This window comes from Panicum virgatum, chromosome 5N (assembly GCF_016808335.1).
Source record: "Panicum virgatum strain AP13 chromosome 5N, P.virgatum_v5, whole genome shotgun sequence".
Lineage (NCBI taxonomy): Eukaryota > Viridiplantae > Streptophyta > Magnoliopsida > Poales > Poaceae > Panicum > Panicum virgatum.
The window spans coordinates 17,371,233-17,393,556 of NC_053149.1; the positions used below are offsets into that span (position 1 = coordinate 17,371,233).

The following is a 22,324-nucleotide window of genomic DNA, read 5'->3' on the forward strand; positions in this document are numbered from 1 at the left end:
GCTCCAAGAGGAAGATGGTAGGATGTACGACCATCACGGAGATCAACGAAGCAACCGGCGAGCCACTAGCTCCTGGTCAAATTAAGACAACATTTGTAAATCAATTGGGATATCTTGTTAGGGAATCCGTCCCCATAAAGTATAAGCTTTGGAAGAGAAATAAAGTCTCTGATCGACCTGAAGATATCGTGCCAGATTCAGAGAAAGATTTGTTATGGAAAGAGGTGTCGTTGCACTTCAACTTTCCCCCATGCAAAGCTGACAAAATAAAGGGATGGGCATTTAAGAAGATGGCAATTCAGTTTGCCTCGTTCAAGAAAAAATTAGTGGCAAACTTTGTCAACAAGGGCCTCACACCAGATTTTGATAAAGTCTGGAAGAAGCAACGAGAGTGGTGGAATGAATTCATGAATTACAAGCACAGTGCTGACAGCATGGCAGCCTCGATTCAAGGCAAAATGAATGCTAGCAAAAAGAAAAACTTCCATAGACTTGGGCCCGGAGGTTATAAGGTTGCCATTCCGAAATGGGAAAAGATGGAAAATAATTTAATTGTAAAAGGAATCGTACCGCAAACCTTGAGTTGGCCCAAACGAGCAAGGTATTACTTCTATGCTGATGGAGGCACACTAGACCCCGACACTGGAATGTTTGTGACTAGCGACGTACTAAGAGAGGCTGCCCAAAGACTCGAGGACGCAATGAGGCGTACCGAAGAAGGAACCTTCCAGCCCAACAGAGAGAATGACGAGCTAACTTACGCTCTTGGGAATGCGGAACACACTGGACGGACCCGAGGCGTGGGAGTAGTTCCATGGAAATATGGCTTTTCCGGAGATCTCGAAACCTACCGAAGCCGATGCAGAAGCAAGGCAGTAGTGGCTGAGAAGATTCATAGCCTAGAAAACCGGATAATGTCACTTGAGGCAGCAGTTGGGCAACGCTCGGACCAACCAGCTGCCAATGTGGAGATCAGCCCCTCTTCTCAGCGTCGTAGCAGTGTTGCTTCCACAGAGCACCTTAATTTGGGTGCCGACAGGCCGAGGGACCCCATTGACGACATCACCATTAGGACCCAATGTGAGCTTCTGGTTCTTTATGGGAAAAAGCTTAAAGTTTGTGCTGAGGGTTATGCGGAAGTCCAAGAACAGGGCGGGACAATACATTGCCAGCCGATTCCTGAAGGATTCGCCAGAGTCTTTGTTGACCGAATTACTGAAGAACGCTGGGAAGACATGGACCTCCCGATCCCTATAATTCCTGAAGAAACAGAACTACAACATGCCGTACACACATGGATCACGTGGCCAAAGCGCGACATAAGATTGGTGCAAGCAGACACAGATTCCGCTCGGTGCTCAAGGCAAAGATCACCAACGCCAGCTGACAGGAATCCTAGTGTTGGCCCACCTTCTCCATCGCCTGCACGGGACCCCAGCATGGATCCACCATCACCAGCCGCACAAAGCGAGCCAATTCAGGCATCATCACCAGCCGCACAACAGAATCAGAGTCAGCGACAGAAGTCATACACGGTACCTTCGGTCCAGCCATCTCATAAGCAGCAAAGAAAGAAGAAAGCAAAGGCTCCAGAAGAGGAAGAGGCAGAAGAATCGTTTAAAACCTTCTTGCTGAAGCGCAAGCTACTGAGGGAGGCTGCGAACAAGAAGCCAGAAATAGATCCGGTTGCAAAGTCACACTTCATTAAACACTTCATTAAAGATCCCACCAAGGAAAAAGAAAGAGAGTCAGATTATGATCGGCAGATCAGAAAGTGCTACAACAACCCCAAGAATCGGCAAATTAATGCAAAGACCGTTCCCCAGCTCGGAGAGCAGTCCAAACAATCGATCCCTCCGTTGATAGTGCCGCGTGAAGAATGTCCCGATGAATCAAGAGATCCGTTGACCATGACTGGGATGATATTGCAAACTGATCTAACAAGGGCTCAATTGCTTGGGGAGGCCATACAGAATGCCCGCGGCAAGAAAAAGTTTGTACTTGGTGAACCTTTGATATGGCCAGAGTTGCTACCATTCCTACCAACGAGAATGGCCGAGTTACACAAATGGTATGCCGTGCAATCTAAAGCTAATCAATTAGAGATGTTCCCAGCTCGGATTAAAGATGAGCATTTCTGGCGGGGGGGAGATGATGTATATATCGAGTTTGCAGCACTTTACGATTTATACCATCAAGATGCCCTTCACAAGTGCCTCGTCAGTGTGTGGTGCATGTAAGTATTGTCTTTCATTTCATTATTTTAGCCTTGTGTGTTGACTGATCCCCATTTTTCTTGTGTCCCGTAGGTCAAAAATTCAAATTTGCCGAAAGAAGAACTTCCATAACGTCGGGTTCTTCGACCCCGATATTATACACGAGAAATCGCTAGCACTAAATCCTGGAGACATAGTCAATGTTATATACAGGGGGTTGCGTAAAAATAGCATGTGTCCCTTCATTCTCTTGCCATACAACCATCAGTGAGTCGTTCTTTGTTAGACTTTTTTTTCAATCCCTTCGTATTAATAATACTATTTAATAACTATTATAATCAACATTAATTGGTTATGCGTATGTATATGCACAGCTTTCATTGGATATTGCTTTGTATTCGGATTGAGGAGCACAAGGTCTTGGTGTACGACTCGTTAAGGCAAGATAAATCAAAGTACCAAGATATCATCGAGGTGGTAAATACTGCATGGAGTCGCTACCTCCACAAACACATAGGCTTGCCCATAGGTGAAATCGAGCCTCTTCATTGGGTGACTGATTTTCCGGTATGAATATACTCTCGCTACTAATGTCATTCGCAATAAACATCAGAAAAATTCTATATCGTACCCCACATTTGTCCATAGTGTTGGAGACAGGGCCAAGGAAACAACTTATGTTGATACTACGTATGCGAGTGGATCAACTCTTTTGCAAGTGAAAAAGGGCAAATGACAGTGGAGGCATTCAATGTACGTGAGCACAATCACATCTGCTCATTATTTTAATTCATTATTTTTTATTCTCATATTTTTATTGAAAAATGTGACAGCGTTGGTGGATGAAAGAAGAACTCATTGAAATCGCTCGGATCAGGGCAATTCAAGAAGCTATATGCGGATTTCTACTCGATGAAGTCATAAATCCTAAGGGCGAATTTCATGGCGATCTCCGTCTAAGCGTCGCCCAAGAAGATCCGACGACGAGGAAGCTGATACGTTATTATAGTTGATGTGCGCAATAATTTGTAATATCTCATGTACTTTTGAATTCCTAAGTGTTCCATACATGACAAATATATATATATATATATATATATATATATATATATATAAATATATAATGTTAGTGTAATATTCTGTTCTAATAATACTGTGCAATGCAAAGAGTATGACTATGTAGTCACATACGCTAGAAATACGCATAGCCATACGTATAAAAACGAAAAGAAAAGAAACATAAAGAAGAAAAAACATTTAGTGCCGGCTAGTTATATCAGCCGGCACTAACCTTGCTGTCAGGACTCGGGCGGGGGCGGGGACGGGCACGTTAGTGCCGGCTGGTATTACGGACCGGCACTGAATACGCACGTTAGTGCCAGTCAGAGTAGCCGGCACTAACGTCTGTCACATTAGTGCCGGCCATTTAGTGCCGGCCACAGGGACCGGCACTAACACGTCATGTGACCGGCACTAATAAGCCGTTCTCCAACAGTGCGATTTGACACTGTCAAATCCTAATACCGTCCTATAAAAAATATAAAATGGGTGCTGTTGTGTCAACTTTGCTTACTACTACTGACTGGAACCTTCTTACCACACAGTAAATAAACTCTTCCTCTGTCAGGCTTCCAGAAACAAGTTATGTTTAGTTCCCAAAAAAAATTTCTACAGTATCCATCACATCAAATTTTCGGACACATGCATAAAGCATTAAATACAGTTAAAAATATAATTAATTACACAGTTCAACTGTAAATGACGAGATGAATTTTTTAAGTCTAATTAGTCAATGATTGGACATTAATTATCAAATAATAATGAATGTGCTACAGTACCCAATCCAAAAAATTTCACGAAATAAACACAGCCAAACTCTTATCAACCACTAGTACTCCACCAATCGATCTGTCAGGGTCACTTCCCGAGAGGATCAGGCGCGTAAACTAGACGGGAAATCTAGGTAATCGCGTCGGACCACGTTGTTGCATGAATTGTTTTGGAACGTTGGGTGCGGGCTGCCATGGCACTCGGTCTCCACGCGCGAGATCGACATGTCCTATTTAGAAACAAACAATTCGTGGTGTGTGAAGGATTGAAGGCAAAACAGTGGAACATGTTCATCTCGTCTACTTGGAAACGATGCCGAACAAGAACGTTGTGGATGCTAAAAAAAAGAACAAGAACGTGTGCAATTGTCCGTTGTGCCTGCGTGCTCACGTACTAGTCACGTGCCGTACGTTCCTACCAAAGTCAACACTCCTGTTTTCCGTAAAAAAAAAGTGATATATTATCACCGCCGGTTTGAAACAAACCGGCGGTGATAGATTGTTTGCAATGACCATATCTGTAGTAGTGCGTTCCTACCAAAGTCAACACTCATGTTTTCCGTTAAAAAAAAGTCAACTCCTGTTGCGCCTCCGTGGCTGTCGGTGGTTCAGTGGTTGTGGTGGATCGGTCTCGGTGTGGTGCCGGAGAGGCTGAGCCAGCCGAGGCCAAACGGGCTCGACTCGAGTCATTGCCACACAGTTAACACAGGATCCAATTCCAGTAAAGATAGGAGCAGTAAGCGTAAAGCTTCATTGAATGGGTTCAAATTAATGATTGTATTCATGCAAATTTAAATTGTTGTACGTATACACAGATCATTGCCTGCTTTTGGGGAAATTTAGGTCAAAAATGTTTTAATTGAGGTATTATCAAATTTAAATTTCCGAGATGATGTCTTTCACCGTGTTCGGAGGGCTGCTGTGGGCTACTTTTGGCTGGAGCAGCAGCCAGCAGCAAGCTCGGCAGCCCAGCAGCCAGCAGCAGTAGCAATCCAAACAGCAGCAGCAGCAATCCGAATAGCAGTAGCAGCCAGAAGCAGCCCAGAAGCCAGCAGCAGCCCTCCGAACAGTGTGTTTGTTGCAAACTTTTGGGAAGACCGGTCCAAATTATACTTTTGCGTTCCAAATTATAAATCATTTCAATTTTTTTAGAGGTATTATCAAATTTAAGTTTCAGAGATGATGTCTTCGTTGCAAACGTTTGTTGGTTTACCTCATTTTGTATGCAACATCATCTCGAAACAAAACATTTCAGTAAACTAAACCTCATAGTAATTAACAGTGTATATTTGTCGTCTTACACAATTACAAAATCAACTAATCCATCACAACATATGTAATGAATATTTTCTTCAGAACTAGCACAATGAATCTTTCCGAACTCCAAAAGGAAAGGAAAATGAATTGAACGTCATGCGTCCAATATCTAACCTCTTTTTTCTGCCAACTCAGCTTGTTGGGCAGCGACTGAAACTAACGAAACTAGCTAGTTTACTCTGTTGCAAAATTTCCTGATCTCCCCTTGGCTGCCGGTGAGCACGTCGAGGTGGCCCATCTTCACCATGGCCGCCGCGAAGCGCGACTTCCACAGCGTCCGGTTGCGCGCGTAGAGGTCGACGAGCGCCGCCGTGTCGTTCTGGCTGAGCAGCGTGACGTCCGACGTGAAGAGCACCTCCCGCGTCTGCACGTTCCTGTAGTACTGGTTGTCCAGCAGGAGCTCCGTCCGGGGGTCCAGGTCCACCACCCGGTCCCGGCGGCCGGTCGCCGCGGGGCACCGCCTCCGGAGGTCCCGGCCGTAGGTGGCGTTCAGGTCCGCCGCGATCTGCGGGTAGAGCCGGAAAGAGAAGGCGGAGCAGTGGGAGCGTCCGAAGGAGTGCGCGCCGGAGAGCGTGACCATGTCGTCGGCGGTGAGGTTCTTGGCGGCGAAGGCGCCGACGAGGGCCGTGGCGTTGACGAAGGGCCCCGGCAGGTTGCGGAGCACCTCGGACGCGTTGGAGACGCGGCCGTCGCGGCGCCCCGCCGGCACGGCGAAGTCGATCCCGCCCATGACGCGGCACGCGTCGCGCGCGGCGAAGGCGAGGATGTCGGCGCAGGAGACGGTCCGCCGGCACCGCCGCTCCAGCACGCGCTTCGCGCGGCTGACGACGGCGAACCCGCGGAGGCTGGGGAAGTTGGCCTGCGACGCCTTCTCCACCGAGGTGGCGTTGCTGCCAGGCGCCGTGTCCAGCAGCACGGACGCGTCGCATCCCTGCACACCCACCCAGCAAGTGCGTTCGAGTTGATTGTTCTGACGGTGGCTTGGAGTAGATGCTAGCAGCAGCAGCAGCTTACCCTGACGAAGCAGTCGTGGAAGAAGAGGCGCACGAGGCCGGGGCCATTGCCGGGGTCTCGGCGGATGGCGGCGAGGACGACGTTGCGGATGAGGTCCTCCGCCCGTGGGCACGTGCGGTTGTAGTACCCGACTTGCAGGCGTGCCTCCGGCGACGTGACGGAGGAGAAGACGACGACCCACGACAGCAGAACGGGAAGAGCGGCCAGCAGAGGAACACCGGCGCCGCCGCCTCTCTTCGTCATCTCCGGCCGGCGCTGTGGATTTTGCGTCAGGATCTCGGCCTCTCGATCGATGTGCCCCTAATGAAATGGAGGTAAAGAAGATGATGACGGCTCGCAATTTATAAGCGTGGATCGATGCAGAGATAAACTGGCCGAGTGCGCACTGCGCAGCAGGCTTACACTGGTTGTAGAACCGAGCAAAGAACTGAACAAGAGTTGACCTCGGCATACAGAGCACCAGGGCTTTTTTTGACACGCGAGCAGCAGGCCTTGGGAAGGGAGTGTAGTACTGGCTATCCGTTGGTGGGTGCCGCACGCTCGTGAAGACGAGCAGCAGGGAGGCACAGGGGTGTTGAACACTGTTTGGTATTCGTTGCAGCGGAAATGGAACGCAGAAACTTTACAGGAATAACCATGTGGGAATTATGCTGTTCCCGGTCAAATTATTGTTCGGTTTTTGAGATACTTATGCGAAAAATCAAATGGGCATTCAGGGTTCTTTTGAGGTACATCCAAGTTTCACCCAAGTTTCTCAAGTTGAATATGAACAATCCACTTCGTGAAGATGAAAGGTTTCAGTTTTCCTCGCCACGGTATGATGAGATTAATAGGCCATCTATTAGCATGCAAAAGGACGTTTTCTTTTTTGTTTTTGCAGAGCATGCCAAAAGATGTTAGTGTCCATTACTTACAACATAAGTAAATAAGAAAATGAATATCTGTTCTGCAATAGTGTGGGTCTTAATATGGTAGTTATCAGCAATATTTGCACCACTTGCTACATTACTCTGCCTCTTGACTCCTGTCCACTTTTTTTTAAAACATTTTGGGGTTATCTAAGTCAACCATTCCAAACTCTGTTTATAAGAACTTTTTATACTTCAAGTTGATATTTGAAAATATGCGATTATTTTATAACAAAAAGTATTAGTCAAAGCTGTGCACTAAAATACATTTGCTAATTTCCAAAATAAATTATATTTTTTCAGAGAGATTATGCAGTAGGTCGAAGCATCTCTCTCTTTTGTGAATTCTACAATTTTATATTGTTGGACACATTTACATCCACAATAAGCATTTAGAGTATCATAGGACTATAAATATCCAAATTTTGAATTCAATAAGAACTAATCATATTATTCATATGAACATTGTTCTAAAGTGGAATAGCCATTATTTCTATCTCTAACATTTACACCAAGGTTCAACAACTATCAAAATGACCGTTCTTTGTCCTCAAACTTGTCCACACAGCTAAATCCTTCATTCTACATTTCTTGTCATGTTAGTGTGTTTCCTTTGTTGGCTACCAGCGATTACAACAGAGAAACACAATAACACAACAATGCAAATCATTATACATGGCATTCCATTATTTGGGTGAACGCACAAACAGCTCTGTCATGTTTCATAGGTACTATTGACAGCAAAATTTGGCAGGTGCCGAGGCCGACCGATCAGACCAGCCTGGACAGTTGTAGTCCGAGTAAGTTTAGAATTGTACTAGGAATCCTCATGTAAACCAACTTGGAAGGGGTATATCTTCCTCGGCTTATATATATGAAAGGCTAAGGCCGATCGAGGGTAATCCCATTAGATCAATACAATTTGCCTTACTTTTTGTCCTCTCAAACCCGAGCCATTTTCCAACCCAAGTTTATTGTTCTTCCTACATCCCAGCGGCATTTGAAAGCGTTATGAGTGGCCTGACCGATCTCAGAGCAACCTAGTTTTTTGAGCTCCGAACGATCCCTCCCGAGCTCAAGATGGTAGGTTTACGCGGCATCATGCTAGCACCGGTCAGACCGGTCGGTACAACCGGTCAGACCGGTTCGGCCCAGTGCTTCATCGGTGTTGATTATTTTGACGATCTTTCGCGCATTTTAGCGCATTCAAGTGTGTTTGGCCAGATTCAGGTACCAGGCCTTCGATCACCATTATTGCTCTAAATTCACATGGCTTCTCAACTTGGCGGCATGCATGCCATGATGCCAAGAACCTCTTCCCACATCCGAGCCTGAGAAAAGCTGCAATACTAGACTGGGTACAAGCCATGGTGGTATCTTACCCTAGTCCTGACCACCATTCCATCTCTATGTTCAATGTTCTTCAAATAACCGTTCAATTGATCCCTTATACCCTCGATTTTCAAATCCCATGTTTTTCAGGTCTGGCACATACCCGATCAAGAACAGCTCGGACGTCGCACCCATCTGCATGTCTGATTGGCTACTAAGTAGTCTAGTATGCTATCCATAGCACGTGACGCCGGGCTATCTATTCATCGGCACCCGGTCGTCTTCTTCTGCTGCTCCGCCTCATCATCCTCCACCTTGGCCGATGTCATTCGTCACCGTTCGCAAGCTCACCAGCCACTGCCGCCGGCCCACCGCCCACCCACCCTTCCCAACCTTCTCCTCACCCCCACCGCCGGCCACCGCCCACCGGATGTCCGACCCTGGCCGGCTAGCGGTTCTCCCATTCCGCCTCGTCTCCACCGCTCGTCGAACCGCCACCACTGCCGATTCTCTCCTCTAAGTCCGGTGGCTATTGGAGCCTCAGAACCTCGAACCATAAGTTCCGCCGCCTTGACCACCACCCCACCTGCCGGCACCCTCGCCGCGGCCGCTTGCTCTACCTCCCACCCGTCGCTAGCGGCTGCTCCACCTCTTCCCCTCACCTAGCTCGCTGGCGGCCACTCCCCCCTCCCGTGGCTTGGAGAAGAAGATGAACAGGGGCAGGCGGCGCCCCTTTCTGTAATAGCATCACATGTAGTAAGCGCGTAATGAATAGAATTTCCGCATGGCACCACCGCTCTTTTCACTCCCACAGCAAGCAACAAAGAAATAAAAATAATTTTTGTGCAAAGTCCAGCAATTACATCAGGTAAGTGGCACCCAAACGAAAAATAAGTGTGTATATAGCATTACAAAGCCTACAACACTCTCCGACTCCGTGACACCGCTCTTTTGAATTTTACCACAAACGAAGCAAAATAAATATATATTTTTTATTTTCACATTACGTCAAGTGTTCATGTGGCGTCGTTGAATTTTTTTATTTTTAACTTTTTTTAAATAATATTTTAAGTTTAACCTGGTTGGCAGTTTATTTTCACCGCATAGCCCGTTTGGTCGCGCCAGCCTAATTGGCGCGACTGGCAGCCTTTTTGTCACGCCAGTGCATGCGGCACGATAAGGGTGCCACGCTGGCGGCGCCAACAGCGGCTGGACACGCCAGCAGCTGACGTGGACACGCCTGTCGCGCCAAGCGGGCTAGCGTGACAAGCGCTTTGTCCTGGACCCGCGCAGGCCCCTCCTCCCCCACCCTCCCTTTCTCCTCCCTCCAGTTCGAGCTCGAGCGGCGCAGAGAGGCCGCCGCCGGCCGCCCGCCCCCTCAGATCCCCCCCCCCCAATCCATCGTTTTGGGGGGGGGGGAAAGTTGGGGGAATCTCTCCGGCCCTTCCCCCGAAGGTATTGCCCTACTTTTCCTTTCGTTTCACCATGAGCATTGGTGAATTTTAGTGGTATTTGTTGATTAGGGTTTGTTCTTTGATTTGTAGAAATATGTTCGTGCATGGATGTTTAGGTGTTACTCAGATGCATCTCTGCTCCCGAATTTAACGAGAGGAATGACTTGCATGTCTCAAATATTTCATTTGTTAGTGTTAGGTAGTGATAATGAGAGTATTAGTCTAAATTAGTTGGAGTAGTGGCACACTGTAACCTCTTGAATCATGTGCATGCTCCTTAAACTTTAGATTTCAAGTTTAATTTAGACTAGTGATATTTAAGTCTAGATATATGACAACTTTCTTGTAGGTATTTAGGATGTAGTTTGAGGACACATAGTAGGATGTAGTTTTTGTTGTAGAAGCGTCAATTTTTTGTTTTACTTGGTATGGTCATTTTAATTACTATTCGGTTCATTTTATGTTGGGTTGTACTGATCAAGTTTTGATTCGTCATTGCAAGATGGCGCACCCCATGTACCCCCTACTAGAGACGTTCTACGACTCCAAGCACCGGGCTCACGTCCTAGTGGACCAAGGCGAGGTTAGTCTTTGGACCTCAATAGATACTATAATACATTTTCATTGTAATTCGTTAATCATATTATATTTGTATTTTTTTGTCCTCTAATGAATCCTTTTTACAAAAACAGGTATTGCAGCCCCTTCGTCCACGTACCCACTCCCCACTACGATGGGATGAGCGGTATGTGCCGTACCTTCGCCGGGCCGGGATGCTTCCTCTCACTCGGGTTGTGTGTGCGGGCCTCCCAGTGATGGATGCGCCTTACGGGGAGGTGACCATCACTATGCAAGATGTTGCGATGATTCTTGGGCTACCTTTAGAAGGAAAAGCAGTAACTGGAATTGTTAATGGTGATGGATGGAGAGATACAATAGAGGCAGTCATTGGGATACGTCCACCAGCACCACCCGAAGGAGTTAAGGATAGGAAGACCTCAGGGGTCAGTTCTGCATGGTTGAAGCAGCATTTCAACCATTGTCCTCAAGGAGCAGCACAGGAGGTCGTTGAGCGTCATGCACGTGCATAGCTGTGGCACCTGTTTGGAGGGTTCTTGTTTCCTGATGGTTCCGGAAACACTATATCTTGGATAGTCTTGCCAATTCTTGGCCAGCAGTGGGAGAATATTGCACAGTACAGCTGGGGCTCGGCAACACTTGCTTGGATGTATCGACAGCTTTGTGACGCATGTAGGCGTGTTGGAAATGACTCCAACCTTGGTGGATGTGCATACTTGTTGCAGATTTGGATTTGGGAAAGGTTCCCGATGGGCCGGCCGTACCGTGGCGAATTGGAGGTTTGTGTCATGTTCTTAAGTTTGTTTTTGATTACTTCAACAACATTGGTGCATCTAACCCTAACTTACTTGTTACTGAAGCCATGGCCACACCATGACGAGGACTCAAGGCCTACCGTTGCCTACTGCTGGAAGAATGTGGGAGCTGTTAGAGGGGATCCTGTGCGCCGATAGTTGCGCTACATGGACGATTTGGATTGCCTCACACAAAATCAGGTAATACTTCATCGGAATTTGTGAGTAAATGTATTGGCGTAGACTCATACTAATGTATAACATTTGCATAGATCTTCTGGACACCGTACGATAGAGATGAGCTAGAAAACTTGGGCTTAAATGACTTGTGCAGACGAGATGAAGAATTGTGGAGGTCATGCGTCCCTTTGATTTTCTACTTTGTCGTAGAGATGCACTTGCCGCACCGTGTCAAGAGGCAGTTCTCAAGACTGCAAGATTTTCCACCAGAGGCTATTTCAACATCCCAAACTTTGCACCGGTACATTTCTTTTGTTTGAGGTCATTTTTCATTGAAATTGTTTCATTACTACCTGAACACTTATATGCCCTCCAAATTGTTATTGCAGTATCGACAGGAAGAAACGCTATACTGAGAATGATTGGCGTGTCCGGCAGGCAGGACAACTCAGAAGATGATGACCCAAGCTATCAGGTCCTCAGGATGTCCCAGATGTTTGATGCTCCCCCAGGAACGCAGACTCAGGGAGAATCGAGCCAGGTAAGCATTTGTAATTGAAAACATATAACTTGATGTTCTACACATTATTGGTCTTCAAGATGACTCCATACTATACCATTTTGATGCAGGCACCTCAAGATGACTCCGGGGCCGCTTCCCCTCCGCGTCGCCGACAAAGGCGTTCTCGTGACCACACCGACGTCGGTAGCGCAAACATGCTCCCAACAGCTCCTAGAAGGCAACGGCGCCCCAACGACCCTTTCAGCCCTCCCGAGCAGGGACGCCGCCATAGGTGAAGGAGGAGCGACACTTTGTTCCTCGAAGTATTGTAAATATGCTACCTAGAACCAATTTGTGCTTGTGATGAACGTCTTGTGCTTCCGATGGACTATTTGTCCTCGTAATGGATTACTTCAGGTTGTCATGGACAATATGCTTGTACTGGACTACTAGACCTTGTGATGGACTCTTTGCTTGTAATGGACTATTGATGTGCTAGTTGTGCTGCCCAAAGTTAGTGTGCTCATGTGCTCCTGGTTAGTCTTTATTGGATTGAAATGGTAGTGTTTATTGGATTGAAATGGTAGTCTTCATGTGCTCCAATTATATAACATATATCTGACATACACTATTCTTTTCATTGCATTAGCACATTTTCATGTTTCTGGATAAGTTTGCTCAAAGAAAATCATGCATGGAGTCGAAGCTAGGCACTTTCATCAAACCAAAACAATGCCAAAGGCCATTGCAAGTCGAAGCTCACTGAAAACTGCTAGGCACCGATTGCTAGGCACTTTCATCGAACCAAAACAATGCCAAAGACCATTCACCCCGTTCGGCTGGCTGCATTGGGCTGCTCTTGGCTGGAGCTGCTGCAGTAGAAGCAGCCGAGCAGCAGCCGAACCCCAGCTGCTCTGAACGTACAAGCAGTCAAGAGTAGCAGCCCGAACGGCTGCCGGAGGCCAGTCGAACCCCAGCTGCCGCCCGAAGTGTGCCAGCCGAACAGAGCCATTGCAAGTCGAAGCTAGGCACGAGTCCATGAAAACTGATGGCTTTCAGCTGGTTTTAGGTGACAGGCGTGTCGCGCCATCCCGAGTGGCGCGACAAGCCTGTTCAGTCGCGCCGCTGGGCCAGAATTGCAGCCCTTTCTGGGTTGCGAGAGCGGTTGGCGCGGCAGAGCAGCCTTGTCGCGCCACTGAGCTTGGCGCGACAGGAAGGCACTGTCCCGCCTGTCTGAATGGCGCGACATGCCTTTTATGTCGCGCCACGGGGCCAGGAAGGGGTCCGCCGCGGCCCCTGGTGATTAGCCTTGTCGCGGCAATGCATGTGGCGCGACAAGGTGGACCACGTCATCGCCTACGTGGCGCTGGGCCGGCTCGCCCAGCCAGCGTGGCACCCTTGTCGCGCCGCATGCACTGGCGCGACAAAGACTACTAGTCGCGCCAATCAGGTTGGCGCGACCAAACGGGCTATGCGGTGAAAATAAACTGCCAACCAGATTAAACTTAAAATATTATTAAAAAAGGTTAAAAATAAAAAAAAATCTTGGACTCGAGACCTGCCATGCCATGCTTGTGAGAAAACGTCATTTTAGCTGTTGGTGACGTTGCAGAACCTCCTGAGTCCTGACCTCCCCCTGAGCCCCCGTGAGCACCTCGATGCCGGCCATTCTCACCATCGCCGCCGCAAACCGCGCCATCCACGCCGTCGCGTCGGCCGCGCTCGCGTTCACCCTCGCCGCCGTGTCGCCCCGGGTCAGCAGCGCCGCGTCCGAGGTGAGCAGCACCCGCCCGGCCAGCGCGTTCCGGTAGTACTGGTTTCTCAGCGTGTCGGGCGCCGCCGCCCGGGCACGTCGCGTTCAGCTGCGCCGGGTCCAGCGACGGGTCCACCGTCGGGCGGAGCCGGCTGGCGAACGCCGAGCAGTGCGCGACGCCGATGGAGTGCGCGCCGGAGAGCGCCACCAGGTCGTCCACGCTCAGGTTCTTGGCGGCGAAGCTGTCGATCAGCTGCTGGGCGTTGAAGAACGGCGACGGGATGCCCGAGAAGACGGAGAACGCCGACGACACGGTGCCGTCGCGCCGGCCTGCCGGGATCGGGAAGGTGAAGCCGGCCGACCTGGCCACCGAGTCGCGCGGAGCGAAGGCCAGGACGTCGGCGCGCGACACCGTCCCCGGGCAGACGTCCTCCACGGCCGCCTTGATCTTGTTCACAGCCTCGTAGCCCCGCAGGGGGATGGCCGTCTTCTCCGGCTGGCCGTTGGCCTTGGTGGGATCCAGGAGGATGGAGGCATCACAACCCTGATGAAACCAACAGCCAAATTAACAAAAAAAAACATGGTTGCGCTAAACAGTTTTTTTAGATTAAAGAAATAAATTCGTTCTCAGCAAACGTAAACCGAGAGCTTACAACCAAATAGAAACACACGACCCTGCAGCACTTAGGCCACTAAACATAATCAAAGACTCGGAATTGCTAGAAAAAGCAAGGAAACAAAGTCTGAAAACAAAAAGCTAGCATTTGATTCTCCTCAGGAAGTTCCATCCCGCCTTTTTGAAGATTTCCATGATTGTGATCTCCAAACAGTATTTCAAAGGAAATGACAATAAATTAAACATTATGCAGGAAATGTTTAACTAGCATTGCGTACCATGACAAAGCAATCATGGAAGAGCAAGCGAAGAAAGGCCGCGGGCATGGTCGGGTCGGCGTCGATCATGCCATTCCTCACCGTCTGCTCGGCATTTGGGCACGACGAGCTGTAAAAATTGTACTGCAAACCTGCAGATGATGACATAGTGATGAGCGTGGCCTGGAAGGCCACCATGAGCAGCTGCAGGCATGCCTGCTTCGTCCTCGTACTCATCTTCTTCGTCCGTTCTTTTAGCAAGAAAATGGAGCAGCAATGTCCAGGGAAAAAGAAAGTGTGCAAGAAGAATTTTTGCCCAAAAAACTGGCGTGTGATGGTGGGATGGTCAAGCAAATTCACTGTATTTATAGGCACATAGGAATATTATTGTACCTCATGGTAATGTATTCGTAGAAGTTGATCGAATAAGAGATTTGAGGAATATCTGGAGTGCAATTATACGAATAATTTGAGCCAGTCCGTGTTGTCAAATAACATGGCGAACAGCACAGCTGCTTGATTGCAGAGTGTGTAGGCGTTGACCTGGCGTAGTGCCGGCGGATTTGTACTTGGATCGAAACTTGTGGAAGTGCTAATCGAAGTACTTACAGTATTACTTTGCAGATCAGATCGAGTATCATTATTGGAGTAACACACCTGTATCTTCTAAGATCATTGTGTGTACGTATGAGTGTTCACTTCTTAAATTTAGAGTATGAAACAAACAATTAAGGGTAAACAAATCTTAAATCTTTACATATTTCTAAAGCACACAATGTTTTCACCAGAAATTTTAGCTTGATCCATCACATATCAGTTATCACCAACGGGTGGCCCCAATGAGAGCCAAACAAACAACATTATATTGTAACCTAAACAGACTCGAATACAATAAAAATGTAAAAATGCAACAAAATTCGTGTCAAAGAAAACTCATCGCCAAAAAATGAACCACGATACATATGGAACCTTCGACCGTAGCAACGTACATGCATATCAAAAATAAATAGACACAAATATAGGGGGTGGGGACTAAACAGATGGTAATTCCATCTCTGTCTTTTGAAGCTTGAATTTTAGTTCTGCCTCCTGATCAACCTAGCTGCTGGTGCAACTTAATCAAAAGATAAATCCACCTAATTCGGAGAGGTGGATTAGGGGTCAAAAGACAAGTGTACTAACCTTGTTTCCAATGAAAATGTAACGAGTAAATTTGGCCTCATCATTGACGCATTTCATAGTGTATTGTACAGCGTACCATGAAAACTTGAAAGGGGACTTACAATTCTTGTTGACCAGTTGGGAGGCAGCCTGCACTAATTGAAGGCCGATAAACAACGATTGGGATATGTGGCATGTAAGGTGTGACATCCCATGTTTTCAAGAATGTGCATGCATATTCCTTTATCTAAAAAAGCATATGCATATTGTGTGTGTTTTCTTTTGGCCATGGCACCGATTTTTTTTTTTTTGAAAGACTATGGCACCGATTATTGAGGTGGACTCAAATAATGCCTGCGCTCATAAAAAACACGACACTGTCCAGTCAAGACTGGAGGGAGTATTTTTTGAGTTGGAGAACGCAAACAATGATACAAGATATGTAGTGACACCGTTACCAATTTTCTCCTAACCTTTATTCACTAAACATAGATGCAACAATTTACCAAAATAGATAATGCATTCCCTAGAAAAAGCCATACTCCTGGGACCCAAAATATAAATCGTATACAACTTATTTTACAAATTGAATGGGTTATGCATTATTCATACAATTATCATTAACAAATTATGTTCATAATGAATCTAGTAACATCACTCTTTTCATTTATTCTCTATATAACATTTTTTATGTTGACCTTTTCTCACCAGTAAAAAAATGTTCAACTGACATGTTTGAAACGCATCCATTTTCGTGTTGGAGACATATAAATTTCCATAGGAACATATACAGAATAGAACATATTTTGTGATGAAGAAAACAAAAGAGCTGCCTCATAACATAATGTAGATAAATTTGGGAGGAAGTAAACACAGCGGGGCATTGCACTAGACCTGCGGCCCATAAATTTCCATTCGATAATTGATATGTATAACTCAAATATTGTTGCAACAAATATTTAAAATTGTTGAATGCATATTAAATTATAAATGGAGGTGGACTGTTGCTCTTGAAATTGAGGTGGTATGGACTGGGATCCCAAAGATAAAGGTAATTTAAAGAGCAATCCCATAGGGAGTTAGTGGTAGGAAGCCTTCTATTGAACCGCTTCAACGGCATGCCCTGCATCCCCTATCATTCGATTCGAATGGCTTCTCCATCATTGCTGAAAGATCCAGCTCTGGTGTGTACTTCTACTTGAGAATCACCAGCCAAGAACATAACACTGGGCACTAATTTCCTGGGCATATTTCACGTGGACTGCCACTGAGACGGAAGATGTGATCATGTGACCCGAGCCCAGAGGGCGAAAAAACAGAGCCGACAACAAGCTGAAGCAGAGTACATCAGCAAAACACCTCATCCTTCCAAGATCTTGGGAGTCCAAAGCATTCTTGAGAGAACAGAAAGATTTTAGTGAAATTTTGCAAGTGTCACAGTTGCAACAATGGTTATATATAAATAAAGAAAATACGGTCGATTTTTATATAGTTTGACTGTACGTCTGTACGTAACAAAGGAAAAAACATACTCTGTAGTCTGTATGATGGGATGGAGTGTTACATACACTTCTTTCTTGTGACCGGAGAGCAACAGACTCCAAAAAATGCAATAGCAACTACCCTTATGTACGTAGGTGACGTCTCCATTTTAGTTACACTGTTCCGTCGGTGACGACGCGCTCAGTCAGCCGCTGTTGGTGACGTTGCAGAGCCTCCTGATCTCTCCCTGGTCGCCGGTGAGCACGTCCAGGGCGCCCATCTTGCGCATGGCGTCGATGAACTTGGCCGCCCACCGCGCCTGGTCCGCGGCGTTGTCCTCCACCATCCGCCGCGTCGTGCCGTCGCTGATCAGCGCCCAGTCCGAGTCGAAGAGCACCTTCCCGGCGAGCACGTTCCCGTAGTACCGGTTGTCGAGGTCGCCCGGCGTGGCCTGGTCCTGGTCGACCGCCGCCGCGCCGTCGCCCCCGCCGTCCGCCGGGCACCGCCGCTGCAGCCCGGCGCCGTACTCCGCGTCCATGGTCTCGCTGACGTTGGGGCGGATCCGCTGCGCGAAGGACCCGCAGTGGGCGCGGCCGACGGAGTGCGCGCCGGAGAGCGTGACCAGCTCGTCCTGCGAGAACCCCTTGGCGGCGAAGAGCTCCGTGAGGCGGTCGAGCCGCGCGAACGGCGGGGGCAGTCTCCCGGTGGCGTCGGGCGCCGCGGAGGCGAGCCCGTCCCGGCGGCCGGCGGGGACGCCGTAGTTGATCGCCCCGGCGCTCAGGACGTTGGCCGCGTCGCGCGCGGCGAAGGCGAGGATGTCGGCGCAGGACACGGTCCCCGGGCACGCGCCCTCGAGCCGCCGCTTGGCGTCGTGGATCACCTCGAGCCCGCGGAGGCCGCCGTTCGACGGCGACCCCTTCTCGGGGTCCGGGTGGACGGGGCTCGGATCGATGAGCACCGAAGCATCGCAGCCCTGGCACGTTGCACACATCAATTCAGCTTCGTGTCAAGCTACTCTACTCGCCCAAGATTGGGTACGGACCTTGACGAAGCAGTCGTGGAAGTGGAGGCGGATGAGCCCCGCGCCGACGCCGCGGTCCGCGGAGACGTACTGCTGGACGACGCTCGTCACGGTGGCCTCGACGTCGACGCTGCAGTTGGTGCTGCTCTTGTAGAAGCCTTCCTGGAGATCGGCAACGGTGACTGCCGGCATCAGGGTACAGAGAGCCACCAAGAGCAGCGTCACGTCGACGCCGCAACGCGCCATGCTAAGTAGTCGGAGTCGATCGAGAGGCGAAGCTGCTGTTGCGAGCTCAACGTACTGCACTGGATCGAAGAAGACGACGGCAAGATCTGTGGAGCTAGCAAGTGGTGGTGCAGAAGGAGCGGCGAGTTGGCGAGACTGGGGACTGGTCACTGATGCACGGATCGTGCTGGAACTGCAGCTCGCGATGTGAGAACTGCGCATATATAGCTGACACTGGTGGACACACACACACACACACACACACACACACACACACACAAACACACACACACACACACACGGAGAAGAAGCTTCGGACATGGCTCCGACACATGGAGCGTTTGACCTCGATCGCAGGCCACCTGGGGATTCCCATTCTCCTGCTCAACGTTCAGGTGGCAATGCCAATGATGGACAGCCAGGACTCGATCGCAAGAAGATGGGGGAGGAGAGGATCATGCAGCAGCAGGATTTCCGCTGTTATTTCCATCTGGGATCCAAGATTCAGGGACCACACCACCGGGCAGGAGCAGGACAAGTTGCACCAAATTTTAATACCGTCCAGGCAGGCATTGTACCATACGCCGTCGAGCTCATCAATGGATGCATGGGTAGCACACAAGGACAGATCTTTCTCGAATTCTCGATGTGATTGATCGTGCGTGCCGACAGCACGGATAAAGCGGCCAGCAACCCGTTTAATCGCCAGGCAGAAAAACCGTCTTCAGCAGTTTTGCTACTGTTGTGGAATTGGTTGACAGTATGTCTTTGGGCCACCGACCTTCTAAATTCTACCTTTTCCTTCTTTTAGTAGGGACAATCTACTATTTTTTTTCACTCGATTCCGCAGACAGGCCCTGGATGGGCGTACCTTACGATTGTGCAGAATGTTCTTATTGAAAAAGCTGACAAAAAACGTATTATCATTATTTGTTTCATTCTCTTATTGTGCTTAAGCTACAACATACACAATCCTAGTAGGTGTTTGCCACGCCCACTAACTCGGAGCGACAGAAAATAGAAGGAAATAAACTGCAGCAGGCAGTCGATAGATCATACTCCTATATGAAAAGCTCATGACAGGGGAAGGGAGTGGCGCACAACTGAATAATAAGCATAAGCCTGCATTCTGAGGCAGATCAACATAAATCACAAAGAATCTTAGACTGTCCATATTGTTGGGTTATCCCTCCACATGAGGATGATTTGGAACCCATCAAACTCATAAAGACAGCCACAAGCCCAAGTGCTTGTGCACCATTGATAGTGCTTGGATCAATGGTTGAGATTGCTCCTTAGTGGAAGTTAGTGGCAAGCAAGGAAGCACTACCCACATCTTTACCACAACACAACTAGAGAGAAGAGAGGAAGAAGGAGGAGAAGCAAATCTGTCCAGATTTGATGGCTGCAAACCGATCTGCTTCAAGCCAGTGATTGGAGGCTCAAATGTGCTTGGATTTGCGCCAAACTTGGTGAGCTCGTTCTACACTTAGAGTACTTCGATCTGGTCAGTTGGTTTGAGGATAGGTTGAGCAGAGCATCAGATTTGATAGGGGTTTTGTTAGTTCGGGCGACTGCAGTTTCAGCACAGAGCAGTTTCGGTAGATGATTTGTTTAAGTGGTCAAACGGTGTCCGATTGACCTGAAATTTGGCCAGTAGTCAGAGGACTCATAGATCTACTTTTCTACCAAAATTTGTGCACAGGGGAGCTGTGGTTTGTAAGATATGAACTGATTACCAAAGGGGACAGAATCTGTGACTTCTCTGTTGACAGTGGTCATACCTCTTAATAGATAGTTGTGGTTGTTGTTATTATTGATGCCAAGTGTATCATGGTGAATGTGTTGCTGCTGGTGTAATCCTCTAGAGGTTCTAGAGAATACTCCTTGTAACCATTTGTTGATTCTAGTGGAAGCTTGGAGTGGACAGATTGGTCCCGTGGGTTTTTACTCCTCATGTTGAGGAGGTTTTCCCACGTAAATTGCTGTGTCTCTTGTGCATGTGATTCTTATTCTTCCACTGCATATCTGTTGGTAGATGTTCTCCTCAATGGTCATCACAAGTTGAGGGATTAAGTTGTGCATTTGTCATTGCCCTTATCCCAACACATATTTGACTGTCGTCAATGGGAACAGAGCAAAATTCTGGCAAAGCACTTGGTTAAATGGGCAAGCGGGCACGGCACTGGAAGCTGAGGCATCGCAGAAACACCCGCCTCTGTTCATCTTCTTCCCCGAGCAAGGAGAGGGGGGAGCGTCCACGGCGGCTGGGGCGGTGCAGGCGGCGGCAGAATTTTTTGGTTCAGGTTGCCGGGCTTCCATGGTCACCGGATCTAGAGGAGAGGGCTGGGGGCGGCGGTGGTGGCAGGTTAGCTAGCGGAGGGTGAGGCGGCGCGGGAGCACTGTCAGCTGGCCGAGCACTGTTAGCTGGCGGTGGCCGGCGGCGGAGGCGAGAAGAAGGCCGTGTGGTGGAGGCTGAGCAGCACGACAGTGAGAAGGATTAGCATGGTGGCGGCTGAGCGGCACGACGGTGCCCCCCCACACCTCCCCGAAGATATTACTGATCAAAGTTGGACCCATGGTCTTTGGTACAAGAGATGAGCACAGTAGAAGAGATGGTGGCAGAGTTTGTACAGCTATGGGATTTAGTACAAGATCTGGTGGAAAATTTGAACAGTATAATATTTGAAAAGCAGGTGGAACAGAGAGGTAGTGTTTGGTTCGTCCAATATGCTAGTGGAACAGAGTTTTTATTATACGAAGTCTTGAGTGGCCAAAGAAACAAACAAGAAAATTAGAATGGGCTTCATCAATGTGCTGACCCTTTGATTTATTTGGTCGCTTCATGGGGAGGTTTCTAAGTTCTGTGAAACCAAATTGGCGAGCACAGACGGGTCAAGACGAATAAATCAAGAAACCAAAACAAAGAAAGAAGAAAATCTGGTATGGAATGTCCGGCCCCCGGCGACACCCGCCACCGGGAACCTCCCCGGCGAGACTGTGAGCTTCCCGATAGATACGACGACGAGGTCGTTCCGACGGGCTTGCTCGACGCCGCTCTTCCCCGTGGCAAGGCTGGAAAGAGATGTCGTACAACTAAAGGCGGCCCCCATTCAGTTCCGATGGCGATCTGCGGCGGCGGTTGCTTCTCCGGAAGAAGACACGGCGGAGAACACCCTGCCCTCGCCGGAGAAAGTGACGACCAAGTTTGACCCACATCGAAACGGCTTCGGTCCGATCACCACTAGGAAGGTGAGATCACCTCCTCCTGCACTGGGTGTCGAGGGCATTTTGGGGAGATCTCCATTGACGCGTGTCTCGATCTCAGAGGTCGGTGATACCGGGGTAACTATTTCGGAGGGTGAGGGGATCTCGACTCGAGACTCGCATCAGCCGAATCGGCTCGATCTGTCCTCTTCCTTCCTCCCCAGATCTCTCCCTCCACCAAAATTCCAATCCTGCATAGAGAAGTTTGTTGGCTTTTTCGTCAAGGGGAAGGACAAGGCACCTCCTGCGCCTAGATCCTATGCGCAAGTCATTCGCTCATATCCTGAGCCGGACACGATGGTGTTTCCAGCTGCGAATCGTGGTGGGAGGCAACACGAGGGTTTCGGTGCCAGATTCTGCAGAAGGGAGTTTGGGTATGTATCTGTATGATTTTCTCTATGAATTAGAGGAATCAGA

At 48.5% G+C, this 22,324-nt stretch overlaps 2 protein-coding genes and 1 pseudogene across 2 annotated transcripts; all 3 read right to left on the bottom strand.

Annotated features, from left to right (window-relative positions):
• Positions 1 to 5,343: 5,343 nt before the first annotated feature.
• On the bottom strand, positions 5,344 to 6,795 carry LOC120676021 (peroxidase 5-like). The gene is made up of 2 exons (XM_039957231.1): positions 6,377 to 6,795; positions 5,344 to 6,293 (listed from the first exon to the last, which is right to left on the bottom strand). The coding sequence occupies exons 1-2, from the start codon at positions 6,617 to 6,619 to the stop codon at positions 5,532 to 5,534; spliced, it is 1,005 nt and encodes a 334-aa protein (XP_039813165.1). The 5' UTR covers positions 6,620 to 6,795; the 3' UTR covers positions 5,344 to 5,531.
• Positions 6,796 to 13,715: 6,920 nt separating this feature from the next.
• LOC120674618 lies at positions 13,716 to 14,988 on the bottom strand (annotated as a pseudogene).
• A 2,381-nt stretch (positions 14,989 to 17,369) lies between these two features.
• On the bottom strand, positions 17,370 to 19,143 carry LOC120674159 (peroxidase 5-like). The gene is made up of 2 exons (XM_039955292.1): positions 18,437 to 19,143; positions 17,370 to 18,367 (listed from the first exon to the last, which is right to left on the bottom strand). The coding sequence occupies exons 1-2, from the start codon at positions 18,959 to 18,961 to the stop codon at positions 17,600 to 17,602; spliced, it is 1,293 nt and encodes a 430-aa protein (XP_039811226.1). The 5' UTR covers positions 18,962 to 19,143; the 3' UTR covers positions 17,370 to 17,599.
• Positions 19,144 to 22,324: the final 3,181 nt, after the last annotated feature.

Bases quoted from the DNA above. Each gene is read 5' to 3' on its own strand.
- LOC120676021 (XM_039957231.1), bottom strand. From the start codon at position 6,619: ATGACGAAGAGAGGCGGCGGCGCCGGTGTTCCTCTGCTGGCCGCTCTT. The intron at 6,294-6,376 runs GTAAGCTGCTGC...GTGGGTGTGCAG, and splicing joins TCCACGACTGCTTCGTCAGG to GGATGCGACGCGTCCGTGCT.
- LOC120674159 (XM_039955292.1), bottom strand. From the start codon at position 18,961: ATGTCCGAAGCTTCTTCTCCGTGTGTGTGTGTGTGTGTGTTTGTGTGT. The intron at 18,368-18,436 runs GTCCGTACCCAA...GCAACGTGCCAG, and splicing joins TCCACGACTGCTTCGTCAAG to GGCTGCGATGCTTCGGTGCT.